This window comes from Larus michahellis, chromosome 8, assembly GCF_964199755.1.
Source record: "Larus michahellis chromosome 8, bLarMic1.1, whole genome shotgun sequence".
Taxonomy (NCBI): Eukaryota; Metazoa; Chordata; class Aves; order Charadriiformes; family Laridae; genus Larus; species Larus michahellis.
The window spans coordinates 32170902-32195521 of record NC_133903.1 but is presented as its reverse complement, the minus strand read 5'-3'; the positions used below and the strand labels follow the sequence as shown (position 1 = coordinate 32195521).

The following is a 24620-nucleotide window of genomic DNA, read 5'->3' as shown; positions in this document are numbered from 1 at the left end:
TCTTGTGTAGCTGGGAGCTGAGTTTTAGGGGATTTGTGGAAGAACAAGAGACAATGAGGCATCATGAGAGTATAAAAGAGCACAGACAAGGAGGAGGGGCAGAGTTACTGTGGGGAAACGGACAGAAATACTGGAAGCTCGTTCAAGAAAGCAGGCAACTGTTTACTGGCAAGCTATTTGTGCAAATAACTTACTAGCTGTGCAGTGTATGTGCCAGTTACTACTCAGTTCAAACATTTCCTATAGTGGAGACATCTATTACCACCTTTTTTAAGGAAAACTCTTTCAGTTTTCTTCCGCTTTCTCAGTTTTATTTTTTGTTTTGAAATTTAGACTGATAAAGAAAAGCATAGAGAAAAACACTGCTGTAGCTCCTTGTTTATGTGGCTTTTTTCCAATGGCCCTTTAAGATGTGACAAGCATTTTAGTTTTTGTCTAGCCATAAATGTGCTTTTCACTTGTTTGGTGAATATGTGTATAAATACATAATTTTTTTTTTTCTTGGATAGAGGATCATGATAGACCGTACACTAATACCCCCAAGCATTTTACAGGCAGTTTCAATGACAATTTCTGTACAGAATGCTTTGATTGAAGTGAAACACGAAGTTATCTGTTTCATTGATTGAGCGTACTGTACTTCAGAAAGCATAGTTTCTCAACCTGTATTATGTGTACTCTTCTTACATAAACCGCTTCAAGCAATATCTGATCCTACTAAGAGCTAGAAGTGACCACGGCAAAAGTGGTAACTTCCCCTGATGCTGCTGATCAAGATGCCTACGATAAAAAAAAACATGACTCTGTTCCATAGATTGCTTCTGGATTCCTGCTGTACAGCAGAGCTGGAGGGAACGGAGTGGGTTTTTTCGGTTTATAGCTAAATAAAACTCATCACAGTAGGAAACCTATATTCTTCAAATTACAGAAATAGGAAAGTTAAAGCACAATGGTAAGACTGTTGTCACCTGATTTCCTGCACCTCACCTGTTATCGATTAGTGAATGAATTGGGAAGTGCATGAAATGAGAACATGTATTTGATTTTGCTTTATTCACTATACTATAGAGATCCAGATTTGGTTCTTACTATTTGACGCTGCTTTACATCATCTCACCAGACATACTTTATCTTTTATGCAGATGTTATAAATAGCTGTACACTGCTCATTCTAAGTATCAAAAGTGTGTACTATGGATGGTGATTAAAAATCTGTAGGTAACTTCCATTAAGCTTAAACTGGAAGTCAAGACGAAAAAAGGCACAATGGTGTAATGTTTTGACCATGACTTAAACTTTGAGTTTTATATATAACTTCTATTGAAAGCAAGCACATAATTTCATTACTGCTGGTTATGGCTTACATTTTATTTTGAAGAGGTTAAGAAACGATTTGCGTCATAGAAGTTCTTGAGCATTTGCTCCAAGAACCTATGTCTCTTTTGTGTGAATAAATGATTTTAGGCTTAATAAATGGCACAATTGTCTAACATTCTAACAGTCTGCTTGTAGATATTTATGAATAAGTTCCCTTTTCTCTGCTGCAGAATTCCTTTCTTTCTTTTCATAGGGACTAGGAGGATTTAACATTTTGAGAATGTAGGGATTTTGATTTCCTTTCAATGTTTGCTAAACTAATACTAATATATCAGAAAAAGCACCTTGTCTGCTCTTTTATTCCTTGAATCCTTTATGAAAATTCTGCATGGCTTTCTTCACCTCTCTTTCTCCAGCGGTTTTCCCTATTTCACGCTCAACCCAAAACTCAGGTATTACTTTGCAGAGAGGCCACACCTTGATCTCTGCGTCCATCAGTTATTGATGACTAGTGAGCAAGCAACTTGTCGTCTTCCTTGTGGACCAATTTCAAATTCAGACCTAGGTTGTGCTATGTCACTGCTTGACCCCTCAGTTTTACCTGTGCTTTGAATCTCCTTCCGTTCCTCTGCCTTTTCCCTTTCAAGCTGTGTTTCTTCTGCTGAATGTGTAGCACATGTGCGTTTTTAGCTAAGACAGTTTGGAAACTACCTGTACGATCAGCCTGGGGACAATGTTGAGAACCTCATTAATTTCCCCTCCTGTGCTCACCCGGTTGTAGGGAAGTGGTGTATTCTGGCGTGTCAGCAGTGGCTCTGATGCTGTAGATTTTTCATTAGCAGAATATTGCTCAAATATGGGAATTACTGTGCGTATTATTTAACTCATGATCTATCAGAGTCGATGAGTAATGATGACAGGAGTGACATCACTGTCACTCTCCTGTCCATGGCTAATGCTGTTTCTGTAGGTGTTTCTGGTAGAAGTCTCTGTGCAGGAACACATCTGTGATCAAGACAAGTGCAAAACAACAGCTGTAGAGATCACTGGATTTGCACATCTTGTGAAAGACAAGTATAAGATATCTTACACAAAATTTTTTGCCTTCAAAGTAAATAGTTGAGAATGAAAAGTAAATAATTGTAAATGTATTGCAAGCTGTACAGATGAGGATAAATAAACTATAGCATGTCCTGTATGCTTCAGTCATTCCAGTCAGTTTGTGAGATGAGTTGTGAACTCAAAAACGAAGCAGTAGTTTTATACAATTGGGTTCTTTCCATCCTTTATTTTGTTGTACTATGATACGTGTGTATGTAATGTAAAAATGTACGTGTAAGAGAGAAGTCTTTGTAAGGACAATTATTGGCATGAATTGTGCACTGTTTGGTTTGCATGTGTGTGCAGAAGTGAGCCTGTCTGAGAGGAAACGTGGGCATGCTGAGGGAGCCGCGGTGTGCTCCGACAGACCCTGGGCCAGGTACGGTGGCCAGGGCCCATGGACAGAGCAGGCTTGTGTTGAGACTTAAATACGCCCAGTTAGACTCTTTACTAACTAGTTGTGGTTTCTTTTAATGCTTCTGTTGTTTTGAAAATGTTACTCCAATTATAAGTTAGCTATGCTTTTTGTTTGTGGGAATTTCCATATTTGGCTTTGTACATTTTCATATCTTCTGCAGTTTTCTTCCTGTTCCTTTTCTTTCTGATGTGTAAGAGGCTGGGGTTTCTGGGAAGGAGAGCTCAAGTCAGAAAGCTCAGTTGGAGCAGAGGAGCCCTCCACACAAGGAGCCTGAGCTGTGGAATGGGCTTGGATCACGTGGATCATGACGTGGTCTTGGAAGTGGAGAAGTCCCTGAAGCTTAGATTTGGGGGTAGCAATTAGTTGAAGAGGATGACCCAGCCTAGGGTTACTGTCTCTCCATCAGCTTGTACCACTACCTTAACATCTGGTTTTCAAATTCCTGCTTGAAATGGTTTCTAATCTATTCCCTGATCTGGGGAGAGTTAGGATGAATGGTGGTTAGGGTTTGCTTTTCAGCAGCAGATTGGGAGATGAAATACGTTTGAAATTTTCAGATTTAGGTAGCAGCCACCAAGACTTTAATCAGAACTGTATACTTTAGTTACATTGGTCAAGTATGTGTATGTGACACCTTATAATTAATGATAGCAGTTACTTTGTTTTCTTTTAAAAATAAATCATCAAAATCTGTATTCCCATGCATAAGGTCTTTCATTTTTTGAAACTCACTGAAGAAATGAACTCTCAGAAAAAACTCTCTGAAATTCAAAACCATTTAAAACCTCCTAAAATTTGAAGAAAAAAATAATTTCAAACATCTCTGTCCTAAACAGATTAATTTGTAAGAAGAACAGCAATTCTTATTGAGAACAAGGGATAAATTTAATGATTAGACATGCTGGTTTTCGTTTGAAGAAGAGATTTAATTCCTGCTTTAATCAGCTCTCTCAAGGCAGCCTTAAAATGAGGCCTGAACAATGGCTATAGTGTAAACAAAAATCTTTAAAATTACTCTTTACCTAGTCCATGAGTACCAAAGAGCCTTTTCTGCATTGTGTAGATATGGACTTAGAAAATTTTAAAAACTACTTTTATTCCTATAGTGAACTGTAATAACCTTGAAAGAGCCCATTGTTGTCTGCAGGGTTAATAAGTGTTTACACGCATTCTTTGCTATTAGTGATTTATTATTGTTAAACTAGGATTAAATCTAAGCATAGAGGGCAGGAGTTGAAAATAAGTCAAAACAAGGCAGAGGAATGAGTGAGGAGAAAGCTCAGTGATGGCTGGGAATGGTTTGTGCCTGCTCTCCCGGCACAAGTGAGTAGATCATGCTCTTCAAATAGCCGACCAGACTAGCGTTTTGGGGAAAGTTTTTGAAGCTTGGCCAGTTGATCCTGTGCTCCAATAGGAAGTCTAGATAACACTTTGTGTAGGGAATTCTGGTACATACTAGCTGCATTTTTACCTGTGTTGATTTTCAAGTTAAGGGAAGGCTTGAGAGGCATCATTGCTGTGGTTCAGGAGCCGTGCCAGGAGCTGCTACTTGCCTCTGAAGGTCAGACTTGACTTCTGAGCAACCTGAATGCGCCGCAGTGAAACAGAGGGGCACGCGCCCCAAGTCACACAGCTAACATTTGTCCATATTATGGTACATGCAATGTGTATGTTAAAACTGTAGTGCTAGCGCTTTTTGAATGTTTTGTGTCTGGTTTATACACTGTGGTTATCTATCGAAATCTGCAGTCACCGTTTTTTGTTTCTGCAAGGCTTGCATATCGTCAGTTTTGGTTCCGATGAAGAGGAGTAAAAACCAGGCATCCTTCCTGCCCCCAGATCATAAGTGGAATTCTCAAATTAGAAACCCAGAATTAATTCAGTATTTTAAATTCTGATCAGTAAACATGGTCTGGATGGATAGTCACTGACTTCTGGTAGCTGTTCCTTTGAAGCAAATGGGACCAAATGCAAACTTCCAGGTTCTTTGTGGAGATTCAGTTTTAGCCTTGGAGTTTTTCTCAGTTTGAAAATCTGGAACATGCTGCTTACATCTTTTAAACTCTGTGGGAAGCAGTTTCCAAGCTGGGCTGCTTTTACACTGACTGTCGAAACATGGAGTTGTCTCTCCTAAAGAAGCAAAGAGAAGACGTTGAGTTGGAGGTGGTGAGATGGTATTGGAATTCCCTCCCACTGAACTGTCATAACTTGGCAGAGCTTTTTTTAATAGCAAATATGAGAATTTAAATCTCATTTTTAAAGTGGTCTTGTGTAGTGACATTTTTACATATGCTTTAATTGCAATACCGGTTATTTTCCCACGCCATCTTCAGGTTTTGGGAAGGGAGACGGCAAATAACTAAAAGCAAGAGATCCTAACTGATGTGAGATTTTGGGGCAAAGGAGTCGTTTTCAAGCAGTAGTGGAGCGGTCGTTTGCCTGACATAAACGTTATATGTATTTGAAAGCAACAGTATGTTAAAAGCAACGCCTGGATAGATGGGCATCTATTAACAATTGCTTTTTGTGAATTATCAATAATCTCTTTGGGTAAGATGGTGCATAGAGACCTCAGCCTAACCATGCCAGGTGTTTTGCTGTGTATGAAAAAGCCAATTGTGGCTGCAGAAAGCTCCAAGCCTGACGGTGGGACGCAGCAGCGCAGAGGGGCTGGGAGCAGGAGGCAGCCGAGGTCGCTGTTACCGGCGCTACCGACTGACCAGCTACTGCTGCATTACTGTGTCGGCCCCCGGCTGCAGTCTGTGCAGGGATGCTGAAACCATACTGCGGGTTTCGGTGGTGAGCCGCTCTCAGGAATAGAATGGAAAATGCAAACATGTGAAATAACAAATTGCATCATTGGCAGGGGAGTAATAATGCATTGTTATTGATGGCTCTCTATTGTATCAGGCATAACATACCGGCAGCATGCTACCTACGCAGAATCTGAAAAATGAAGGACTGGGTGAAAGCCGTTGAGCATTTACTGTGTTTAAAGAGCACACTAGCACACTTTCCTTTAGTTTTAATTAAATCTTGAAAGGTCCCTTCCAATCTGAACCGTTTATAATTCATTCTATGCCACATGTTACCTCTCCTGGCTGAACATACCAAGTCTACCTAAATCTGATTCTCTTTGGGAGATTTTGGAAAATTGCTATAGGTATTTCTGTGAGTAAACTTCACATACAGTTTATTTGTGTTCTAAAATGCTTACATTGAATGTATTTTGCAATTTCTATGAATATCACTGAAATTTGGCCACAATGAAAAGCAGGTCCATCCTGTGCTTTCAGTGATGCTCTGTCTGCAGCTGGCAAACTGCACAAGAGAGAAAGGTGCCTGGCTTGAGAGCATAAAGGAGATAAGTCATGTCATGGCACTGAAGACGCCATTTCTTTAAGAAGAAATTTGGAAAAGGTTCATATTGTCAAGCAGGGTGGGGGGGTCAGGAGTGGAGGTTGGGACTGGGACCTGGAGATGAGTAGGAGGAGCCAGAGGTGACACCGGTGGGGAGGTAGGAACTGAGAACAGCTGAGGGAGTGCTGGCTGAGCAGGGTTTGAGGGTAAGAGGAGCTGGAACATGAGGCAGGGAAATTTTGTGTAAACTTACTCTGTGTCAGGTGGGTACATGTTTTGATACAGTCTTGAAGGTATTACTAATTATTATTTTAGCTATTGTGCTGTTTGTTCTTGATTATTTTCTGTCTCTTGCATTTCTAGAATAGAAAAAAATTGCCGTGGAAAATGAACTTAGCAAAAAGTTGTTTGTTGAGCAATGCGTAGTGCAAAAAAGGGGGGGAAGATGTGTGTGGGTCCATGGCAAGGCTATGGGTTTAACCAACGAAGCTGTACTGAAGGGAGGGAAACAAGTTAGTTTTCTGATGGCTGTCTGAAGCCAAGCCTGTATTATGACATTTAGTAAATTATTTGTAGAATTTCAGACGTGTGTTTTGGTTACCACATTGTTGAGGTGTGCTCAAAGCCAACAAGCTGTGTCAGGCTTGTACTGTCTCTGCTTAGGCTGTACTTAGAAAAAACCGTATGAAATGCCCCATTCTGTTCAGACCAGAGGCCAAATCCCATGGAGCACGTCAGCCGGAGTGCGGGGCCGAAAGAAGAATGCGGGCTCTTCTGTGTCGAGGGGAGGGAGTGGGTGCAGGAGGCAGCCTTGGAGGGTGGTGAGAGAAGGTAGTGAAGTTTGAGCATGGAAATGCATGAGGCCAATGACTTAAATGCTCATGTTGTATGTGATTTAATAGTTTTATGCTCTGTATCTAATTTTTCAGGGTGTCCCAAAACCAAGTAGGACAGCATTTTACCTTTGTGCTCACCGACATTGAAAGTAAGCAAAGGTTTGGATTTTGCCGTTTGACATCCGGAGGCAAGGTCTGCCTCTGTATTCTAAGGTAAGTTGGTGTAAGAAAAATTGAGTCAAGGAGTGAACATAGGAAAAATACAAGAAAAAAGTATCTTTTGCAAATCCTCTGATAATGTGTTTTATTTCCCTATCTGGGTGTCATTTCTGTTGCCATTGGTTTCACATGAAAAGTGGTCCCAAGCCCCATGTGATGGTATTTTTATGTGAGGCTAAATAATTCTATTTAAATAACAAGAAATCTCTGCTTAAAAGCAGAGAATAATACACTGCAGCTTTAGAGGCTTTGAATATTATGTGGATATTTTTACTTTCTAATGAGATCTTTGGCAAGTATCCAGTCAATTTAACAATAACCTGCAATATTCTGTATTCCTCTCCTTGGAAATATGATTTTTGGGGGTATTTTCCATGTTCTTTGGCCAGGCTATATCTAATATAAGAAATGCCAGAGCCAGATAATTCTCAATAAAGAGCGTGCCACTTTGTTGCAGAAGAGATACGATGAAGAACATGACCCCAGTGAAATACTTTGTTTCTCTGCCTTTTCCTTTCTTTTCCCCTAAGATAATTGTTTTGGTAATGAAAAAAACAATTGTTTAGCTGTCCTAAAGCCCTTTTAATTAAATTAATTAAAAGGCAGAGGGCTTTAATTAAAAGGCAAATTTGCCACTTCAGTTAAGAGCCTAGCAGCCTGTAATGTCCATAGAGGAAATGGGAACAAACAGTTCAGCAGCACTTGAGGAGAAGAAGATTGAAGTATAATTGCCTTCAGAGCGAGACTCCGCAAACACAAGGTGAAAGCGGAGCCGTGTGCTGCCAAAGAGCCAAACCCATTGGCAGCAGAGGGGCATCTCGGAGAATTTTGGAAAGTAAGCTAGGAAGCTTATGGAGAAAAGCAGAAGATTTGGACAACGTGGAAGTCTGAAAGTCATGGTAACTGTCATTAGGATAGACCACATGAGTTAGGGAAATAAACCCAACATTGACTTGTAAAAGAACACACGAAGGGGAAAAAAGGACCAGACAACATAAACACTTGCAGAGTAGTGCTTAAAATTATTGGAAATATCACATCAAGACTTTTATGAGCATTTAAACACATTCCAAACTAGTGTTGAGAGCCAGTACAGCTGACATTTTTTGGCAAGTAATTTAAAAATAAGTATTTACTATAACTATTGCAAAAAATAATAATCACTAGCATATAATAAAAATAGAAAAAGGAACATACTTTATTCTGGAAATTAATTGACTTTCTGTGATCCTGACAGTACTACTTTAATGATAATTCAGAACGATTTAATTCTTAGGATTTTGGAGTGTATAATCCTTAAGCCTTTTCTCTGTAATACCTTTAGTTGATATATCTTGTTAAGGCCCAGAGAGAGAATCTTTTGTGTATGCTTTTAGCTCTTTTCTCTGAGTTAACCTTTTCTTCCCTCATCAAGCTAGAAACAAAACTTCGTGCTTGTACTCCTGCTGTTGTCTGTCTGGCTTCTAATGCTATAATAACAAATGTTTAATCAGTTACGTACACTCAAGTATGCACATTTAAATACTGTATGTAGTACTGCAAAGCAAAGGACGCAAATTCTCAGCTGGTGTCAACTTGGGTATTACTTTTAACATTTCCCCACAAGAATACATCAGCTAAAGATTAGTCAATGGTCTCTTATTTGGTAGAAAAAACTAGGAGAATGAAAAGTGGCAAGCTATAAGTTTTCACTGAACTGCAATCAAGGCATTGCCTTTATTGCTTTTATTGTGACAATTTTCAAATTTACAGTGCACAGCTGAATGCACAACAGCACTAGCTTCATAGCGTTGTACTTCTAGCTTGATAGTCTGTTTCTCTCCAGTTTGTGTGTTTGTTCTGTTTAGCTCAGACGGAAAGACTGCGTCAGTATTTCCATCTGATGCGTTGTAGTACCCAGTCTGGTTTCTGCTCTGAATCTAAGATTCATTAGAAAGTGACCAAGTGAAAGAAGACTCACTAGCAGACTTCTTTTGGCATTTTATCTGGCTTTCCGTTGTACGTGCTTGTTGATCTTAAGTTAACTCAAAAAAAAAAAATCTTAAATGAATGCTGTATTTATATATAAAGAGCACGTATGCATATTCCCACTTGCTCTCTTCCATATATCAAAATAACATAAATTTGTATTCGCTGTGTGTATACACACAGAATGACTCTGATGCATGCGCAATTCAAACTACTCGTCTGACACAATAGTCACAGATGTTTATATAAACACACAAATGGAGGCGTACATAAATACCATGTCTAACTACACATCTACCTCTGCACATACATGTATGTCGCCTCAAACAAGAGGAACATATTAAGATTGCTAACTGGGGCTTTAACAAACACAACTAGAGATAGTCAAATACAGGAAAAATAAACGAAATGGTCATAAATAACTAAAAATTTAAGTAAGAATCTCTGAAAAGAAGAGTAGGAACAAGCCAGCCAAAGCGATGAGAAGGAAATACTATGGAAATCTGGGTAGGCTGATGAGTGGGGAGCGGGATGCAGCTTTTCTCTTGCCAGTGTCTGTTGTGGGTGGTACCAGGCCATGAGTTAACCTGTGCCAGGGCAGCTAAAGAGAGAGGATTTCAACTGCTGACCGGGATTCTTAACGGAAAACTGAAGAAAAGATCTGCTTGTCCTCAGCAACCAAAAGCTGCTTCTAAGAGTGAAGTCTTGTAGTTGATGGGACTTTTCTATAGTTCATTCTTCATCTGAAACACCAGTTCAAGGAAGTAATTTCTGAGTTTTCAGCCACATTTTCCTGCTTTAAATTGGATAGTTTGAAACAGAAAATGTACATATAAAATTATTCTGTAAGTTTTATGGAGGTTTTTTTTTTACATTTTATATACACATGTATATGAATTGTGTAAACAGAATTTTCTCCCTAATCAGGATGTTGTTTTTTTTCCAAGTTCTCTCTATGTTTATGCAGCGAAATAAAGATTACCTAAGGTAGCTATCTCAGGCATTTTTGTTAGAACTTCATTGTGATACAGTATTGTCTAAAACGATCGTGCAGAGCTTGACTGCAGTTGCGAAATTCAAAGTGCGAGGAAGTGCAGAACCATAGTAAGAAGAGAAAATAAATCTTGGATTATTCTGCAGAAGTTTTGTGTGATTCCTTTGCAAGTTTTGTTTTGTTTTTTTTCTTTAAACTGCACGGCTGCTTTGTGAAGCTCTTGTTGTGAATCCTGCTGTGGCACCTCCTCCCTCTCCACAAACTGCTGAGCTAATGCAGCCCCGTAAGAATGAGGGGTACCGCAGTAGGAATATCGTAATATATCTTGTTGTGCTCATATAGTATAATGGATCTTTTCTTCTAGTTTTACTTTTTATATTTTAATTTAAATAATTTTCCCAGTTGAGATTTGAGTGGCACAGTAGAAACTTCAATGTTCACTTTTGAATAGTAGAAGGAGACTTAATTCTTCTGGGTACTGTTTCTAAATATCACTGCTCTTTTCAGTAGGAATAATACTTTCTGGGTTTACATGAACTTGTTTTAATACAAAGTGCAAATAATTTGACTGAAATTTGTTTTGTTAAATATCTTGAAACTGTTGATGGACTCTGAGGTTGACCTTATGTACCCAGAGGAACGCAAAATGCATCATTAAAATACTCAGTCTTAGATTTCATTAATTTTATGACTGTAAAATTGTCACCTACATTTCCAAATGAAATGCTGTAATAAGGAAGACAGGTTTATGTGGTAAGCCTTTGTAGTTCTTCAGTTCAGACCACGCTTGAAGCTTTCTCGCTCTTCCTTTAGGCAAATCCCTTAGAAGCAGAATGTTTCAATTTTACACATTTTGTGTCAATTTTCCAGACAGAAAAGTAGCCCCTAGACATTAGACATTTAGCTACGGAAAGGCAGTTTCCTTAGTTTTATTTGATTACTAGAAGTTAGATTCCTGCTGATAGTTCAGGACTGTTAGTGGTTACCTGACTACTTGACAGAAAACATTTCCTCTCCTTTATTTAACCTTTGACTCGTGAATGTAAAAGTTTTATCAGAGCTATAGTAGAAGCACTGGTGAGGTGGAAGTCTACTTACGGCAACAAGGGTTATGCTTGACTTTGAATAAAAGTCTGAGCTCCTGCCTTGTGGCTCATTTGGATTAAAAAAAACCGCTAAGTACGTTTTTAATTAACCATGAAATATCTCGGGCACTAGCTTTCGTGACAGGCAGTGGCTGTACTTTTAAATAAAGACCACTGTATTCTCAACCAGGGAAAGTGTATCTATTCAAACAATATTGCGTATATTTTGGTGTTTTTCTTTATTATGTAGCAACTTTAGCGAAATTGTTGAATGTTGTTGGAGGTTGTTGTATGTGTGCCTTGTATGTTTGTTTCTCAAGCAGTTATTGATTGTAATGAGAGGAATGCAAAGACAATGTGTATGATTAAAGAAAAATGAACAAGAAATTAATAATAGTTTCATAGTTTAAGAACCTAAATTATTTTTATTTGAAGTTTAGGCTTCTAAATACATTAAAATTGAAAATTAAAGCCCTGTTCTTCCTGTTTTATCTACTGTGAAGGGGCTTCATTGATAACCTCTTGACGTTTTCGTAAGACAGCTAATTAATTACAAAATGCACTGCTCATAAATAATTTTATGAGTGCAGATACGATGGTAGGGTCTTTCTAGTAGCGGACTTTAATTTTGATTTTACCTGTTGTTAAGGTACATATTAGTGTGACAGTTTTGAGTTAGGAGTAACATATTACAGGCCCCCTCCTAAATTCAGCCATTTCAAAACTGTTTTTTGCAGACAGTGCATTTCGGTACTGACTTGAAAAAAAAATATTGTTACTCAGCCTAACAGATGTCGATGGACATTTGTGTGCTGGAGGACACTTTTCTGTACATAGACTAGTTCTTCTGTGCTAAACAAAGATTAAATAATTTTGCAAGATTTGCTAAGAAGATTCTTCTACCTGCGATGCCTCTGGTGTTTAGCTGTCACACACACAGATGCCATGTACAGTGCTTTATCCAATACAATGGACTGGGTAAAGAAGTAAAGCCTATAGCATGGGAGTGTTCTTCTATGAGTAAATCTATTTGCTGGAGTAGTCCAAAGAAATTAATAGGATTATTAACACATGTGCTTGCAAAATCAGCCTGTGATAGAGAGGACAAAATGTTGTTTGACAGCCTTGAGGGTGTTACAAAATAAAGAGAGCTTATACTTGTGCTTTGAATTGAGACTCTAAAATACCACCTGATCGCTGTCTTCATTGTGAGTAAACGCAACCTGTGTTTGTTTCCTTTTGAACGCAGAGATGCATTCCTTATCAGTTATGAAAACAACAAATCTAAATTCTTTATTATACTGAATTAATAGCAATTAGCACGTACATAAAAGCAAAATGTAAAGTGAACTTTTTTTGTTTTCCAAGAGATCTTTGTAATATTCTGTTGCAGTAAGAACAGTATAATTAAAAATACTGACAAAAACTTTTGCAATTAAACTGTGCTGTTGAAGAACTGAAGACTGTGTGGAAATGAGAGAGAGGACAGGTCTTGGTGACCTTTGGTGTCATGCCGTATAATGTAATGGAGTATTTGTTTGGATTTCCTTAATTTTTCAGGTTTAAGAGGCATGTTGAAATTATATTAACCTTGTGTCTGTGGTTGTAAGGCTTAGAGCAATTCTTTTTCCAGTCTTTCAGCTCAGAAAGGAAACTGGCATTTTAAAACTATGTTCGAGTAGTCTTTTTTTACAGTGTTTTCCTTTGTGGTTTTGTTACACAAAGACATGGAAGTTTATCATTGACCTGATTTTGCTAAGGGAAGAAGTTCTTGTATGAGTACTCTGGTCAGCATGCCTTACCACATGGAAAAAAAAAAAAAAAAAATCAATCTCCCTTAGCTTTCTGTTAAGGTTCATCAATTTCAAATAATGAATTTGACCTTTTTATGCATAGACTTTAAAATTGCATTTAATTTTTCTTTTCACAGTAAGAGGGGAGTTGAGATCGTAGATACAAAAAAGAAATATGGTTAACATTTCATTGAAGTAGGTGCATTTATTTTTATAGAATGCTGTTCATAAAGGTTCATTATGAGAAATGAATGATCAGATAAGATTTTATAGTGTTCTACAGCAAAATATGCTGGGGTGGTGTGCACCACTAATGCAGAGGTGATAGCAAAAGTCTGGAGAGCTTTTAGATAATCTAACCCTTTTGTTTGTCCAGTGTTACAAATATACTTTGCCATATATACCTACCTTGTAGCTTGACTCGGAGAAAATGCTAGAAGAGTGTTGCAGTTCCTGCTGTAGTTCTAGGCTGGTGAAACTGTTCAATAGCGCTGACATTTGCAGGTACTCTGAACACTGTGGTGAACGATTTTGTTTGCATACCTATGCTGTGTTTCAGCGACATGTAAAACCAGGCTAACACGATTTCAGAAGATGATAGAACAGGAGTCCGAGGTGGAAGAAAACTCGAAGATGTTTTACAAAGGCGTGCAGCGTTCATGCCTGTAAGCAGCCAGTGGCCTTACCTAGGTGCAATGAAGTACATTTTTATGATTATATAAGAATATATTGAATAGTAAATGCAATAATGTCACACCTTAACTACTGTCAACAATACTAAGCATTAAAAATGCCTGTGAGCATTAAGAGGTTGATGTAATTTTGATTAATAGCCAGTACAGAGTATGGTAAAGTGTGATAAAGACATTAATACAGTGGCTGTAAATGAAATCAGTGCCTCTGTCCGTTGGCTTGGCAAGAGTAAATTCATGATGGGTTTTTGTGTTGTTTTTTTTTTTTTTTTTTTTTTTTATGAATCAGCAGTTAATCATTTCTAAGGATAGCGAAGTAAGATTGCTAGAAAATGCAGAACTGTAACTATGTTCTGATTTCTGCTCTTCTCTTTCTTTGCCCTAAGAATTGGAATCTGTTTCTAAAGCCTTGCCAGCTGCGTACCGAGAACAGAGGTGTTACAAAGAAAACATAACCCTTTGCTGGACTCGGTGGACAAAAGTAGACTTGGCTTCTCCACCAGCCAGGGTTTCCCCTAACGGGTTTCCTTTTCCTATCAGGGAAAACACTTAGGTTCTGTATGTATTTCAGTTGCAGTTAGCATGTTTCCTGAAATACATAAATTTGAAATTTTAAGGTCTGTCCACAGCATACGCTAAAGCTTTTAAGAAATGCATTGAAAGTTTGTCTGTGGATTTGCACTGCACTGAATAACAAAGTGTGTAGAATTGTTACATATGGGTATGAAATGTAGTAAAGACATTTCATTATTTCCTTCCCAGTCCCCATTCTAATCTCAAATAACTCATATTAAACGTACTATTGCCATTTTAGTAATATTCTTTGTGATAAAATTCTAACAGACATGAGAAGGTGTGTAATTTGTAAATAGGGAGTAATTTATACTGGTGCTATTTATTTTACCAGACTTATTACATCTCTATTATAGGCTTAAATAGTGATTATGGAAAGTTCTGTAGTATGCGGTCACTGATGGTCACTGTTAAAGGTAACTGCTCTGTAAACAGATGAAAAAAAAAATGGAACTGATGCCACTGTGTTTGAGTTTCTTTCCTCGTGCTCTTCAGTTGTGTCTTATTTATCTTGGATTCTTTTTAACTCGCTGAGAGTATTGCGTGCATATGGGCTGCAGTTAAAAGTCTGTAAAGTATTCATGTATTAATGTGCTGTGTGTTTGCAATATTGGTGAATGCTGTCTTATTTTTAGAATTTAATTCCATCTATAGAAATGACTTTATAGAGAAACCAATATTCTTCCATATAATGTGACATCTATGCTATTGCATAGCATTGCACCGCTTGGCAAATACGGGGTACCTGGGCTGCCCAGGTAAAATTGTTTTTCATTCTCCAGGGAATCAGCAGTTCGGGCAGTCCACTGGCTACAACCAGACACAAAATTCCAAAATTGCAAATAACATAATTACTGAAAGCCACAATGATTAAAAATAACGGGAATGTGATTTGGCAATGTTTAAAATGATTTTTTGGTGCCTTTAAAATAATGAGAAGTTAAAGCATTATGAGCTAATCTGTGTTTAACAGAACTTCAAGCAGGTGTCCAGCATAAAGAAAAGTAGCTTTGCTGCTGTCTATCAGTGGTGTACCCTTACATTTGCGGGGAAAAGTTTTATATGCATTTTATCTATATATAGAAATATTATAAAAATGTGCAAGTCAGATTAATTGTAGTAGTATTTTATAAGCACTACAAAATATTAATTGATATTTTATTTTTTAATAAAAATTAATTATTTTTTAATATCTTTTAAAATGCTTTTTCCCCTCCTGTTTTAGTTACCTACCATGGTTTGAGGTGTACTACAAGCTTCTAAATACCCTGGCGGATTATTTGGCTAAAGAACAGGTAATTTTAGATATTCTATTTCTTTGTGTAAAATATTTTCCTTGAAGAAGTGTTGTAAAGTGATTCTATACTGTTTAAAAGTTTAAAATTCTAGTAGAATTTAGAAGCAAGCTTTTGCATTCGTCATATTGAAATTCAAATAATTTGAACATACAGCTGCCACTGTCACTCAAATCCCACATTAATCTTAAAAAGCTGCTGAGAATATACCTTTATAAAGTGTCAGTCTTAGTATAAACACGTCCTGGGTGAAGTGTGAGCAAAGTGTCACATCACTGGAGATCTGTATGACGTATTGATTGTAAACTGTAGATCTCTGGAACTATCTGATTATCAGTTACAAACACTTTTTTTCAGTACTGCATAAAATATGATGTACTGTTTCACCCTTCATATTAACTAAAAACTACCTCTCGTAATTCTGTCATCTCAACTAGGAAGACAAAATTACTTGCAGCATTTGGTGAAGAATCATGATAGTTTAGTTTGCATATTCATGAGCAATTAGACGTATTCTAGGATTGCGCAGGAAAGGAAATACTGGCATCTGTCTTTACTGAGAACATTAAAGCTATACCTTTCTGCTTTAACTATATTAGTGTACTAGATTGTAATTAAAAAAAAAAAAAAGAAAAAGCATCAATAGTCAGCCATATGCTGTAGACTGGAAAAGCTGACATTTCAAGAATATATGAACTATAGAATAAGCAATTATTGTGCATTATAGTAAATGGACTATAGAGAATGATGATGTTTTATGTAAAAAGAAAATGTAATAGGAAAGTTTGGTGTTAGCTGTGTTTAAATAAAGTAGTGTGGAATACATTTTGGTCTTATAAATGGTATAGTGAGACTTTGGTTTTGTCCCTGATTTCATTGTAATAGTAAAAATTGTTATTAAGGTTGTATTTGACAGAAGGGGTCGGGATTGTCTTCTCCTTTGTTTCTGGCATTGCAGCAATTAGTGCAACCAGTTTAAATTGCTGGGTTGTAAGCTTGTTGGCCTATGTGCCGAGAAAACTATTTTGATGGGTCAGAAAGTGTTAGCAGTGTATGGGAGTATTTTGTTGTCTTGCCTAGTGCCACGTCTGTCGCTGAGGAGGTTGTTAGAGGAAGTTGCTCCCTCCTGGCTCAGGCGCTCTTCATCTGACCAAGAGCTAGACGCAACGTCTTGTTGGCTCGTGTGAGATCCAGTAGCGTCATCATTCTTGCAACGAGAGGCGGAAGCTTCCTGCAAACTCAAGCAATACGTTTAAAAGCTGGGCCTGGGTTGTCACTCATATTTTTGGGTTTACTTTGACAACAAAAAAATTAATCGCTATGAACAAAACCCTAAACTGAATGAAAACCCTAAACCAAATAAAAACTCCATCTGCATCTCTTTCCCAAGTAAATGTCTCTTTTTAGAGATCAAGATGGGGGATCCCGGTTAAACCCAGTAGCTGCATGTACTTTTCAGTAAACCGCATTAACTGTTTTATGTGCTCTGATAAATAATTTTTAAAGTATGCAATATAGCTATGTAGCTGCATATTTAGTAAAACTTTGAATAGACAAATACCATGTCTAACAGTTTTAGGAAGACGATGTCCAAGATGCACAGACCAGCTAGACGTGTTAACACTATTTTCAGTAGCAAATAATGTGGTTCACTTAAGGGGTATATGGGGAAATATGTAAGGGATTGACTTAACTTGCAGATACAATCATTTTTTGAGATACAAAGTTGGCCTGAATTTTTTACTTAATATTTAAATACTTCACGACAAATTGCAATTGTCTTTCTCATTAAATATATATATATCTTTGTCAATGCATAGTTTGATGTGTAGTAAATGGTATTTAGTCAGTTTTTATACAATAATTAACTACCTTTTAAAAATATTCCCTATAGGAAAATGACTCAAATGATTTGTTAAAATCATTGTATAGCCATCCTGTGCCAAAGGCGAACGCTTTAGTCAGTTTAAGTGTGGTAAGTATTCTCTGTTCCTACTCCTATTACTGACTATAAAATAGTAGGTAAGGTTGAAACAAAAATACCCAGCCTTTGTAAAGAGTAAACTGATGTTGTTGCCCATCATTAACTGGCTTGGAGAACTTTTTTTTTGTGTGTGTGTGTGTGCAGAGTTTGTCTCTGTCTCATGCTGTTCTCTTAAAGTCATAGTCATAAAGAAGCAGAAATTTGAGTTTTGCTCTGTGGATGAGAAGGTAAACTGCAGTGGGATCTGGCAGCGCTAGAACTACTGTTTTGTGCTTCCAGCTGTTTCATGTAGATAATTTTGGTTTCTCCTGCTGTGAATTGGGAGACACTAACTGTGTTTTATTGCCTCTTATGTCTGAGTAGGTAGACTTGCAGGATAGGACAAAAAAAAAATCTGTGTAAACTGGCTTCTTTCCCATCTTTCCTTCCCTTCTTCCTACTTTTGCTTGATCATGCAAAAGTGGGGTAGGAATGGTGGCAGGAGGTTTGCTGCATTACATGAAACTTTCATCACATCTAGAGGAAAGAATGTGTCCGTGCCCACCTTGCTTTTGGGCTGTGACTTTTTGTGATGTGGGACTGGACATTGATAGTATGGCAAGGTGTGGTGTTGCTGCAGAAATGTCAAAAAGTGAGCCTGTCACTGTTACAGTTCCTGAAGTTTTTAACAGAAATAGCATATGGATGCGTGCCTAAAGACATTTGTAGAGCCTGCATGAAATGTAAAGCCAATACAGAGCTTCTGCTGTCTCTGAGACATTGTTCATGGTCACAGCATCTGTACGATTACTGCACGCGTAAGTAACTGTGTGCAAATAACTCTTTCTTGATTGAACTATCACAGTTTACAGGGCATAGAAAGAAATGATTTTATAAAGGCTTCCCTTACACGCATACTGAAAGATCATGAGATCATGCATTTTGACCACATTTGTCTCATTGCCTGTTACTTTTAACTCATTTATTTTAGAATTGAGCCCAATACTTTGAGTAAAGTAAGCACAGACTCTAGAAAAGCATCTGGCCCTATGATGAAGGCATACAGAAATGGAGAGTCTACCACTTCCGTTCCACCCTTGCTGCTTGACACAGTGCTGCCTTTATTTTGTTTCAAATTGTCATATTTCAGATTCCTTGTTAATGCTTTTTTCACTAGGCTCTAGAGGCCTAATATTTTGTCCCCTTGAACAGTGCTAATTCACTGCATTTGAAAATCCTTCCAGTCTCGTGTGTTGTTTTTCACCAGAACAACGTACCGGTTTTTGAGGCTGCAGTCAGAATTGTTTCTGTTGCTAAGTTTTCTCTTTCTTTTGTCAGTGTAATATTTTTCAAGTTATTTTTCAGCTCATAGTACCTTTGCCAAGAATACTTCTGTATATCAAATAATATTTTGCTGTCATTAATTGCAGTATTAGTACCAATTCTAATTTGGCAACTCTAAAACACTTTATTAAAGTCCTTTAAATATCCTGCTGCGTTTCAGAAGAATGTAGAGAAGTTTTAAAGAGATTTTTCCTTGTATTGCTTGCAAAGTGTTACTGCCTGTTGCTATCGGTGTTGCAGTTCATCTTGCATAGAACTTGCCAACCTCAAAATGAATGTTGTGATGAACCTGGAAATGGACGTTGTGGTGAATACAGCTGGCAACACTGGAATGACAAATTGCTTGCAGTAAAGTTGATGCTTGCTGATTTTTATTTCAATATTATCTGACTTCTGAAAATATTTTTTTTTTCTCAATTGTGTCTTTTTCCCAGTAGCTTGTTACATCAAAGGGTTTTTGTAATCCTTTTAGCAGAACAATGATTATCTAAATGCAGGCCTCTTGCCAAATGCTTGGTTGCAGGTACAGTCGAGCAGATGTTGTGCGTTCAGATGGGGCAGAGCACAGGAAGGAATAGGTTGGCCTGAACCGGAATGCTTCTTGGGTCTACAGCCACCTCTTTTTTTGTAGTGCTCAGTGCTGCAGGGAGCAGCCAAGTGTTTATGGCCATTTTCAACTCTGACTTTGTGTGCCTAGTCTTCCATATTGATGTTCTTTTCTTGCTCCTCCTATATTGTAAATAAGCTAGACTGAATTAATTATCACTAGTAACAGACTTAAAAAGAAGGTGCAGTCTGAAAAATAATTGTAGAAATGACATCATGAGGTGGCTTTTCATTGCTCCAGGATGAGTCTAGTTCAAATTTGATGGTGCAGGATTAAAAAGATCCCTCCCCCCATTTACCCAGGTATGCTGCAGGGTAAGGCTCAGGGGCGTTGGAGTGGGCTTTAGGTGGCAGACCACAACAGTACTTCGGATTGCGTGTATATAATTGTGCATGAATTACGCCCAGTATCTGGATACGTGGTGCTTCCCAGTAATCCTTGGTCAGGAGGACACCAAAATGCCTTGGTCCAGTTAGGAACCAAGTTCTGCTCTCACCTATCTGTCTCAGTAACAAATATTCTGCAGCTGAAATTTGTGAGGGGTGATCATTCATTCTGTGAAACCTGAGCTTAAGTATAATTTGGGTTGCTTTTATTCTTTTATTTTGCCCATAGAGGGCTAACAAAAGTGATTTTTTAAATTTTTTTGTTGTTGTTGGAAAAGCTAGCTAAGTCTGAATGCAAATGGGGGAGGGATACAAAGAGTAAAACATATTTTCAGCCAATATTTTGAACATGGAATACTGCAAGCATTAGAGTCAGCTTTGGCCTTTCTGTTGGAAAACTAAAAAGTCAATTGTTCAATCTTTCTCTCATGTTGCATAAGAACCAAGAGATGATTTTTGCAAGTGAGCAAGTTTTGAAAAAACAGCCTTGTCTTGTATCGGTGAGTTTAAAAGGCACTGACTATCTAAAGCCTATTGTAATTAAAGAAATAATTACTTGCTATAGGGTATCTCTTTTGATTTCAGGCTTATTTATACCTGTCCTTTGGGAAAATCTGCTGCTGTCTTTAGCCTAAAAGAGGAGTCTAATATTAATGTCGCTATTCTGTTTAAATCAATCTAACTTCAGAGCTCTGTGTTTGTGCGTCATAATCCTTTTGTAAAAACCGCAACCAAAATCAAACCCTTAAATTGATGAACAAAACTTGCACTTTCTAATGTGCTTTTTAGAGAAAACTTTACACGGGACAGCAACTGTTAATTTGGTATCTCTTCCAAGGTCGTACGTCTTCCGAAGGGAGTTCACAAAGATGTGCAAGGACTCCGTACCACATTACTTTTGCTGCTTTATGACTTTTAATGACTGCAGTAACGGGTCTTTGCTTCTCATAGTTCTGACTTCACTTTCTGTTTAATAAGTGAAACATTATTACTTTGTTAATTATAAATAATTACTTCTCTACGTTATTAACTTCATTATTCAGAAATCTTTTGATAAATATTCTGTGACCTTATTACATATAGGAAATAATTTTCTGTTCTCACTATACTTCTGAAGAATGTAGGCGTTCCATTAATCTGAATATTTTACTGTTCTTGACTAGAGAAAAAAAAATCTTAGCTTTTTTTCCACTGTTGATGAAAAACAATAACCTGGGATATTTATTGTGCAAGTGCTATGATGTTTATGGGATGCCTTTATTAAGCCTTTTTTTTTTCTTAAATTTTTAACTATTACCAAATGACCTAATTTGTGGGGAAATTTTTCTATTAAATGTATCAAGCTGGTTTAATAAGTATCTACACAGAGTTAATAGTATTAATAAATTCTTTTTTTTTTTTTTTTTTTTTTGCTTGAACACAAGACACATTTAATATCTTATAGACTTCCTTTATGTTTTGGTATATCTTTTTCAAGTTTGACATGAAAACAGTGTCTTTGTGGTGTTAATTATAATTTTAAAATACACTATAAAAACTAGGTCTACGAAAAATGTCAAAATTCCTTTAAGAACAAATAAAAGCTAAAAAGTCAATAATTATCACCTTTACTTAGTATGCACTTAAGGTTTTTTGTCCTTCAAGATTTAGACTAATATGCAAAAATACCTTAAAATTACTGAGCTAATTCCATGTCTGATAACTACTAAAAGCACTGGATTAATGAGAATAATTTAAATTACATCTGTTTTTAGTTTAATCCATTTTATATTTACATCCTTGATGGCCTCAAACTAAGATGCATAAAATTGCTAATGTATTTCATAAATGATTGCAGAATCTCAAGCTGTCAGACCTTGCATTTCTGTTAGCACATTTTTGATTCAAAGATGTTTGGAAAGAGAAGAGAATGTATATTAAGTAATAATATTTCTATTCCAATTATTTTTCTCATGTGAATTTTTCCTTTTCCATTCTAAATTTACATTTTGTCCTTCAACATTTTTTTTTTTGGTTGCAATTTTTAAATCAATGCTTAAGTTAATCAATGCTACTCTGAGGCTCATGAGAACATTTAAAACTGGCTTAATTTCAGTGTTATTTCACAACTGCAGCCCAGCGTTTTGTTCCCTTGGTTTGTGTGCTGTGCTGAACCAGAGCTTGTCATTTCGTGTCGTGATGTGCGTAATTCTTTGTCTAGTAGGGGTACGAATGCTATTGGAAAAACAGCTATTTGCTTAAACAAAGATGGGGCTGGAAATCCTAAATGCTGGATTTTTTTAAAAAAAGAATTTTTGGTTTCTGTGTGCATAAATTATTAATTATTTTTCCCCATTGATTAGCACTCGTATTTCATTACTCCTGATATAACTGGATTGCCAACAATCCCTGAAAGCGTAAGTATGCAGTTTCCTTTTTAAATATTTAGGAGAAGTATCAACCTTATTCTGTGGGTAGGGCTGAACTCTGCTTTTATCCATAGGAGATTATTTTTTTTTTTCCAGGACTGCTTTTAGAATATGATTGATGTCTATTATTACAACCTTTAGCTAGTAGTTACTGTTGCATTCATCATTAACCCATTTTAAAGCATTAACAGGGCATTTTTGACCGCTGCTATATCCACCCTTTGTTCATAATTACTTGGCTTGTTTGCATTTATTGGGATTAATTGTGTAAAATAATTCTGCTTCTGCACCTCATGTTATTTGAATACCTGCCCTTTAAACACTGCATTGCTAAGCTGCAAATTCAGCTATGAAGATATGCAGTTACTTTTTGAGTAAGGAGGCATTGTTTCAGGCTTTCTGAAAACATGCCGTACCTGCTTACATTTGGATGGTAACCATGCACCCAGGAATGGTGTCTGTTATTATGATTATAATTATTTTTTTATGAAGACTTGCATTCTGTAGATGCTAAATCCTTGATGGTGCTGTGGGTAGATGGTGCAAATCTCGGATCCCATTCTCTATGATGTGTTTAGCCCAATAATATCTAATAAAAGAGCTTCAAAACTCCCTGCTTTCCATTCTTGCACTTAAATCTGGAGTTGAATATGGATGTGTGGGTGTGCATTTTTACACTTTTAAATAATAACAGAAAGTTAACCTGTTGGGGGGTTCACCATGGTACAAAATCCCGCAGTACTGCAGAGCTGGTTCTTGGTAGGTATTTGCGGTGTTTGTGCAGAAAGTGTGACCAAAATGTCCTTACGGCCTCTGTGGTGACCCATCACGAGGGGTGGTGGGACGGTGTCCTGTTGGCCTGCTCCCTGCCTCTGCACTGCAGGCCAGAGGGGAGATTGTGCCCCTGGTGTCCCGGGTGGGCAGTGACTCCGGGCTGCAGGGTGGGACGGGAGAGAGAAGGAAATGGAGCCAGGGAATGCTACCGCTCCTCACCAGCCTGGGGTCCAGAGGAGGTCTGCGTGCCATGGTGGTGGAAAGAGATCTGCACGAGGGACCCAGAGGAGATGGCGTGGCCCTTGTTGCAACCCAGAAAACTACAGGAAGTTACTGGATAGAGAAATAAAAGGGAGGACCTTTGTTGCAAGGGCTCTTTGGGCAGGACAGGACCTAGTTTTCAAATGTTTTTTTTCATCTGTTTCACCCTATGGGTTGAGTTCTTCTATTTTAAGGAATTCTCTTGTTCTAGCTTATTATTTGGGGTTCTAATAAAACATGGCTTTGGAGGTTAGAAAGTGTGTTGTGTCTTCAACTTAAAGAAAATGCGGGGAAGCTTCACTCTGGGCCTCTGGCTGATGGAGGACCTTGCGATGGTGCCATTGTGGATTTATATTTCTGATTCTGTGTGAGAAAGGAAAAGTAATAGTCAAAGTGCCTTTCTCTAATTATTTTCTACTCCGTTTATAAAAGTCTCATCCTTCCAGTATGAATCAAAATAGTATGGTAGTAATGGAGGGTTAGAATATGCAGGGAGAGAAGAGATGAGGTAATTGCAGTAAATTAGCAATAACATGAATTTTCTTATTCTTTGTTGTAAGATTCACACGTTTCAGGGGCAGTAACTTTTCAGATGTGATGCAGAAATAACTGTGACTGTCTTCCAGAGGCATATCACCCTGTAAAAGATTGCAAACTCTTTTTACCGCAGCTTTTGCAACAAAGAATCAGCATACCATTATCAATTCCAGTGTTAGAGGGTGTCTGAGGTAAATTGGACTCAAATTATCATGGTGCAACAGCCTCTGACAACCAGTTAAAAGTCACACTTGAAAGACCAGAGTTTCTTTCTAAATGGGGTGTTTGTAGCCTTAAAGCTCTTGTTTTTATCTCTTCCAAAATTTTATGCAGCATAGACCAAGAATAACTCTATACTCTATGTCTTTGAATTAATAATTCATTTCTGAATTTACATGAAACTGGATCGTCCATTGGATCTTCGTTTGCCTTTTCAGTATCTTTTTTAATTTAATATTGCAATATATCCAAAAAGGAGGTCAACCCTCCGATCATCATCCGGGCTTTAAGTAAAGTTAGGTTTCCATAGAGTAGAGCCTGTCAGGAGATAAATGGGCAGCTGGTGAACACCTCTGCCCCACGCCGTGCTCCCTGGCTGCCAAGGGCCGTGAGCTGCAGAGGCCACAGCCGGCCACCGCGAGCCGGCCCCCGCAGGGGACGTGCCAGCAGTAACAGTCAGGCTCTGAAGC

At 37.6% G+C, this 24620-nt stretch overlaps 1 protein-coding gene across 4 annotated transcripts in view; it reads left to right on the top strand.

Annotated features, from left to right (window-relative positions):
• The window catches only part of DENND1B (DENN domain containing 1B), a 164324-nt gene that overhangs the window by 59975 nt on the left and 79729 nt on the right, over nucleotides 1-24620 (top strand). For 3 of the 4 annotated variants that reach the window (XM_074596853.1, XM_074596856.1, XM_074596855.1), the window contains 5 exons: nucleotides 7126-7245; nucleotides 15582-15651; nucleotides 17546-17626; nucleotides 20392-20451; nucleotides 22294-22347. In XM_074596853.1, the coding sequence (XP_074452954.1) occupies nucleotides 7126-7245; nucleotides 15582-15651; nucleotides 17546-17626; nucleotides 20392-20451; nucleotides 22294-22347 (385 nt within the window). The remainder of the gene's footprint in view (nucleotides 1-7125; nucleotides 7246-15581; nucleotides 15652-17545; nucleotides 17627-20391; nucleotides 20452-22293; nucleotides 22348-24620) is intronic. The other variant, XM_074596854.1, reaches the window with a different exon arrangement.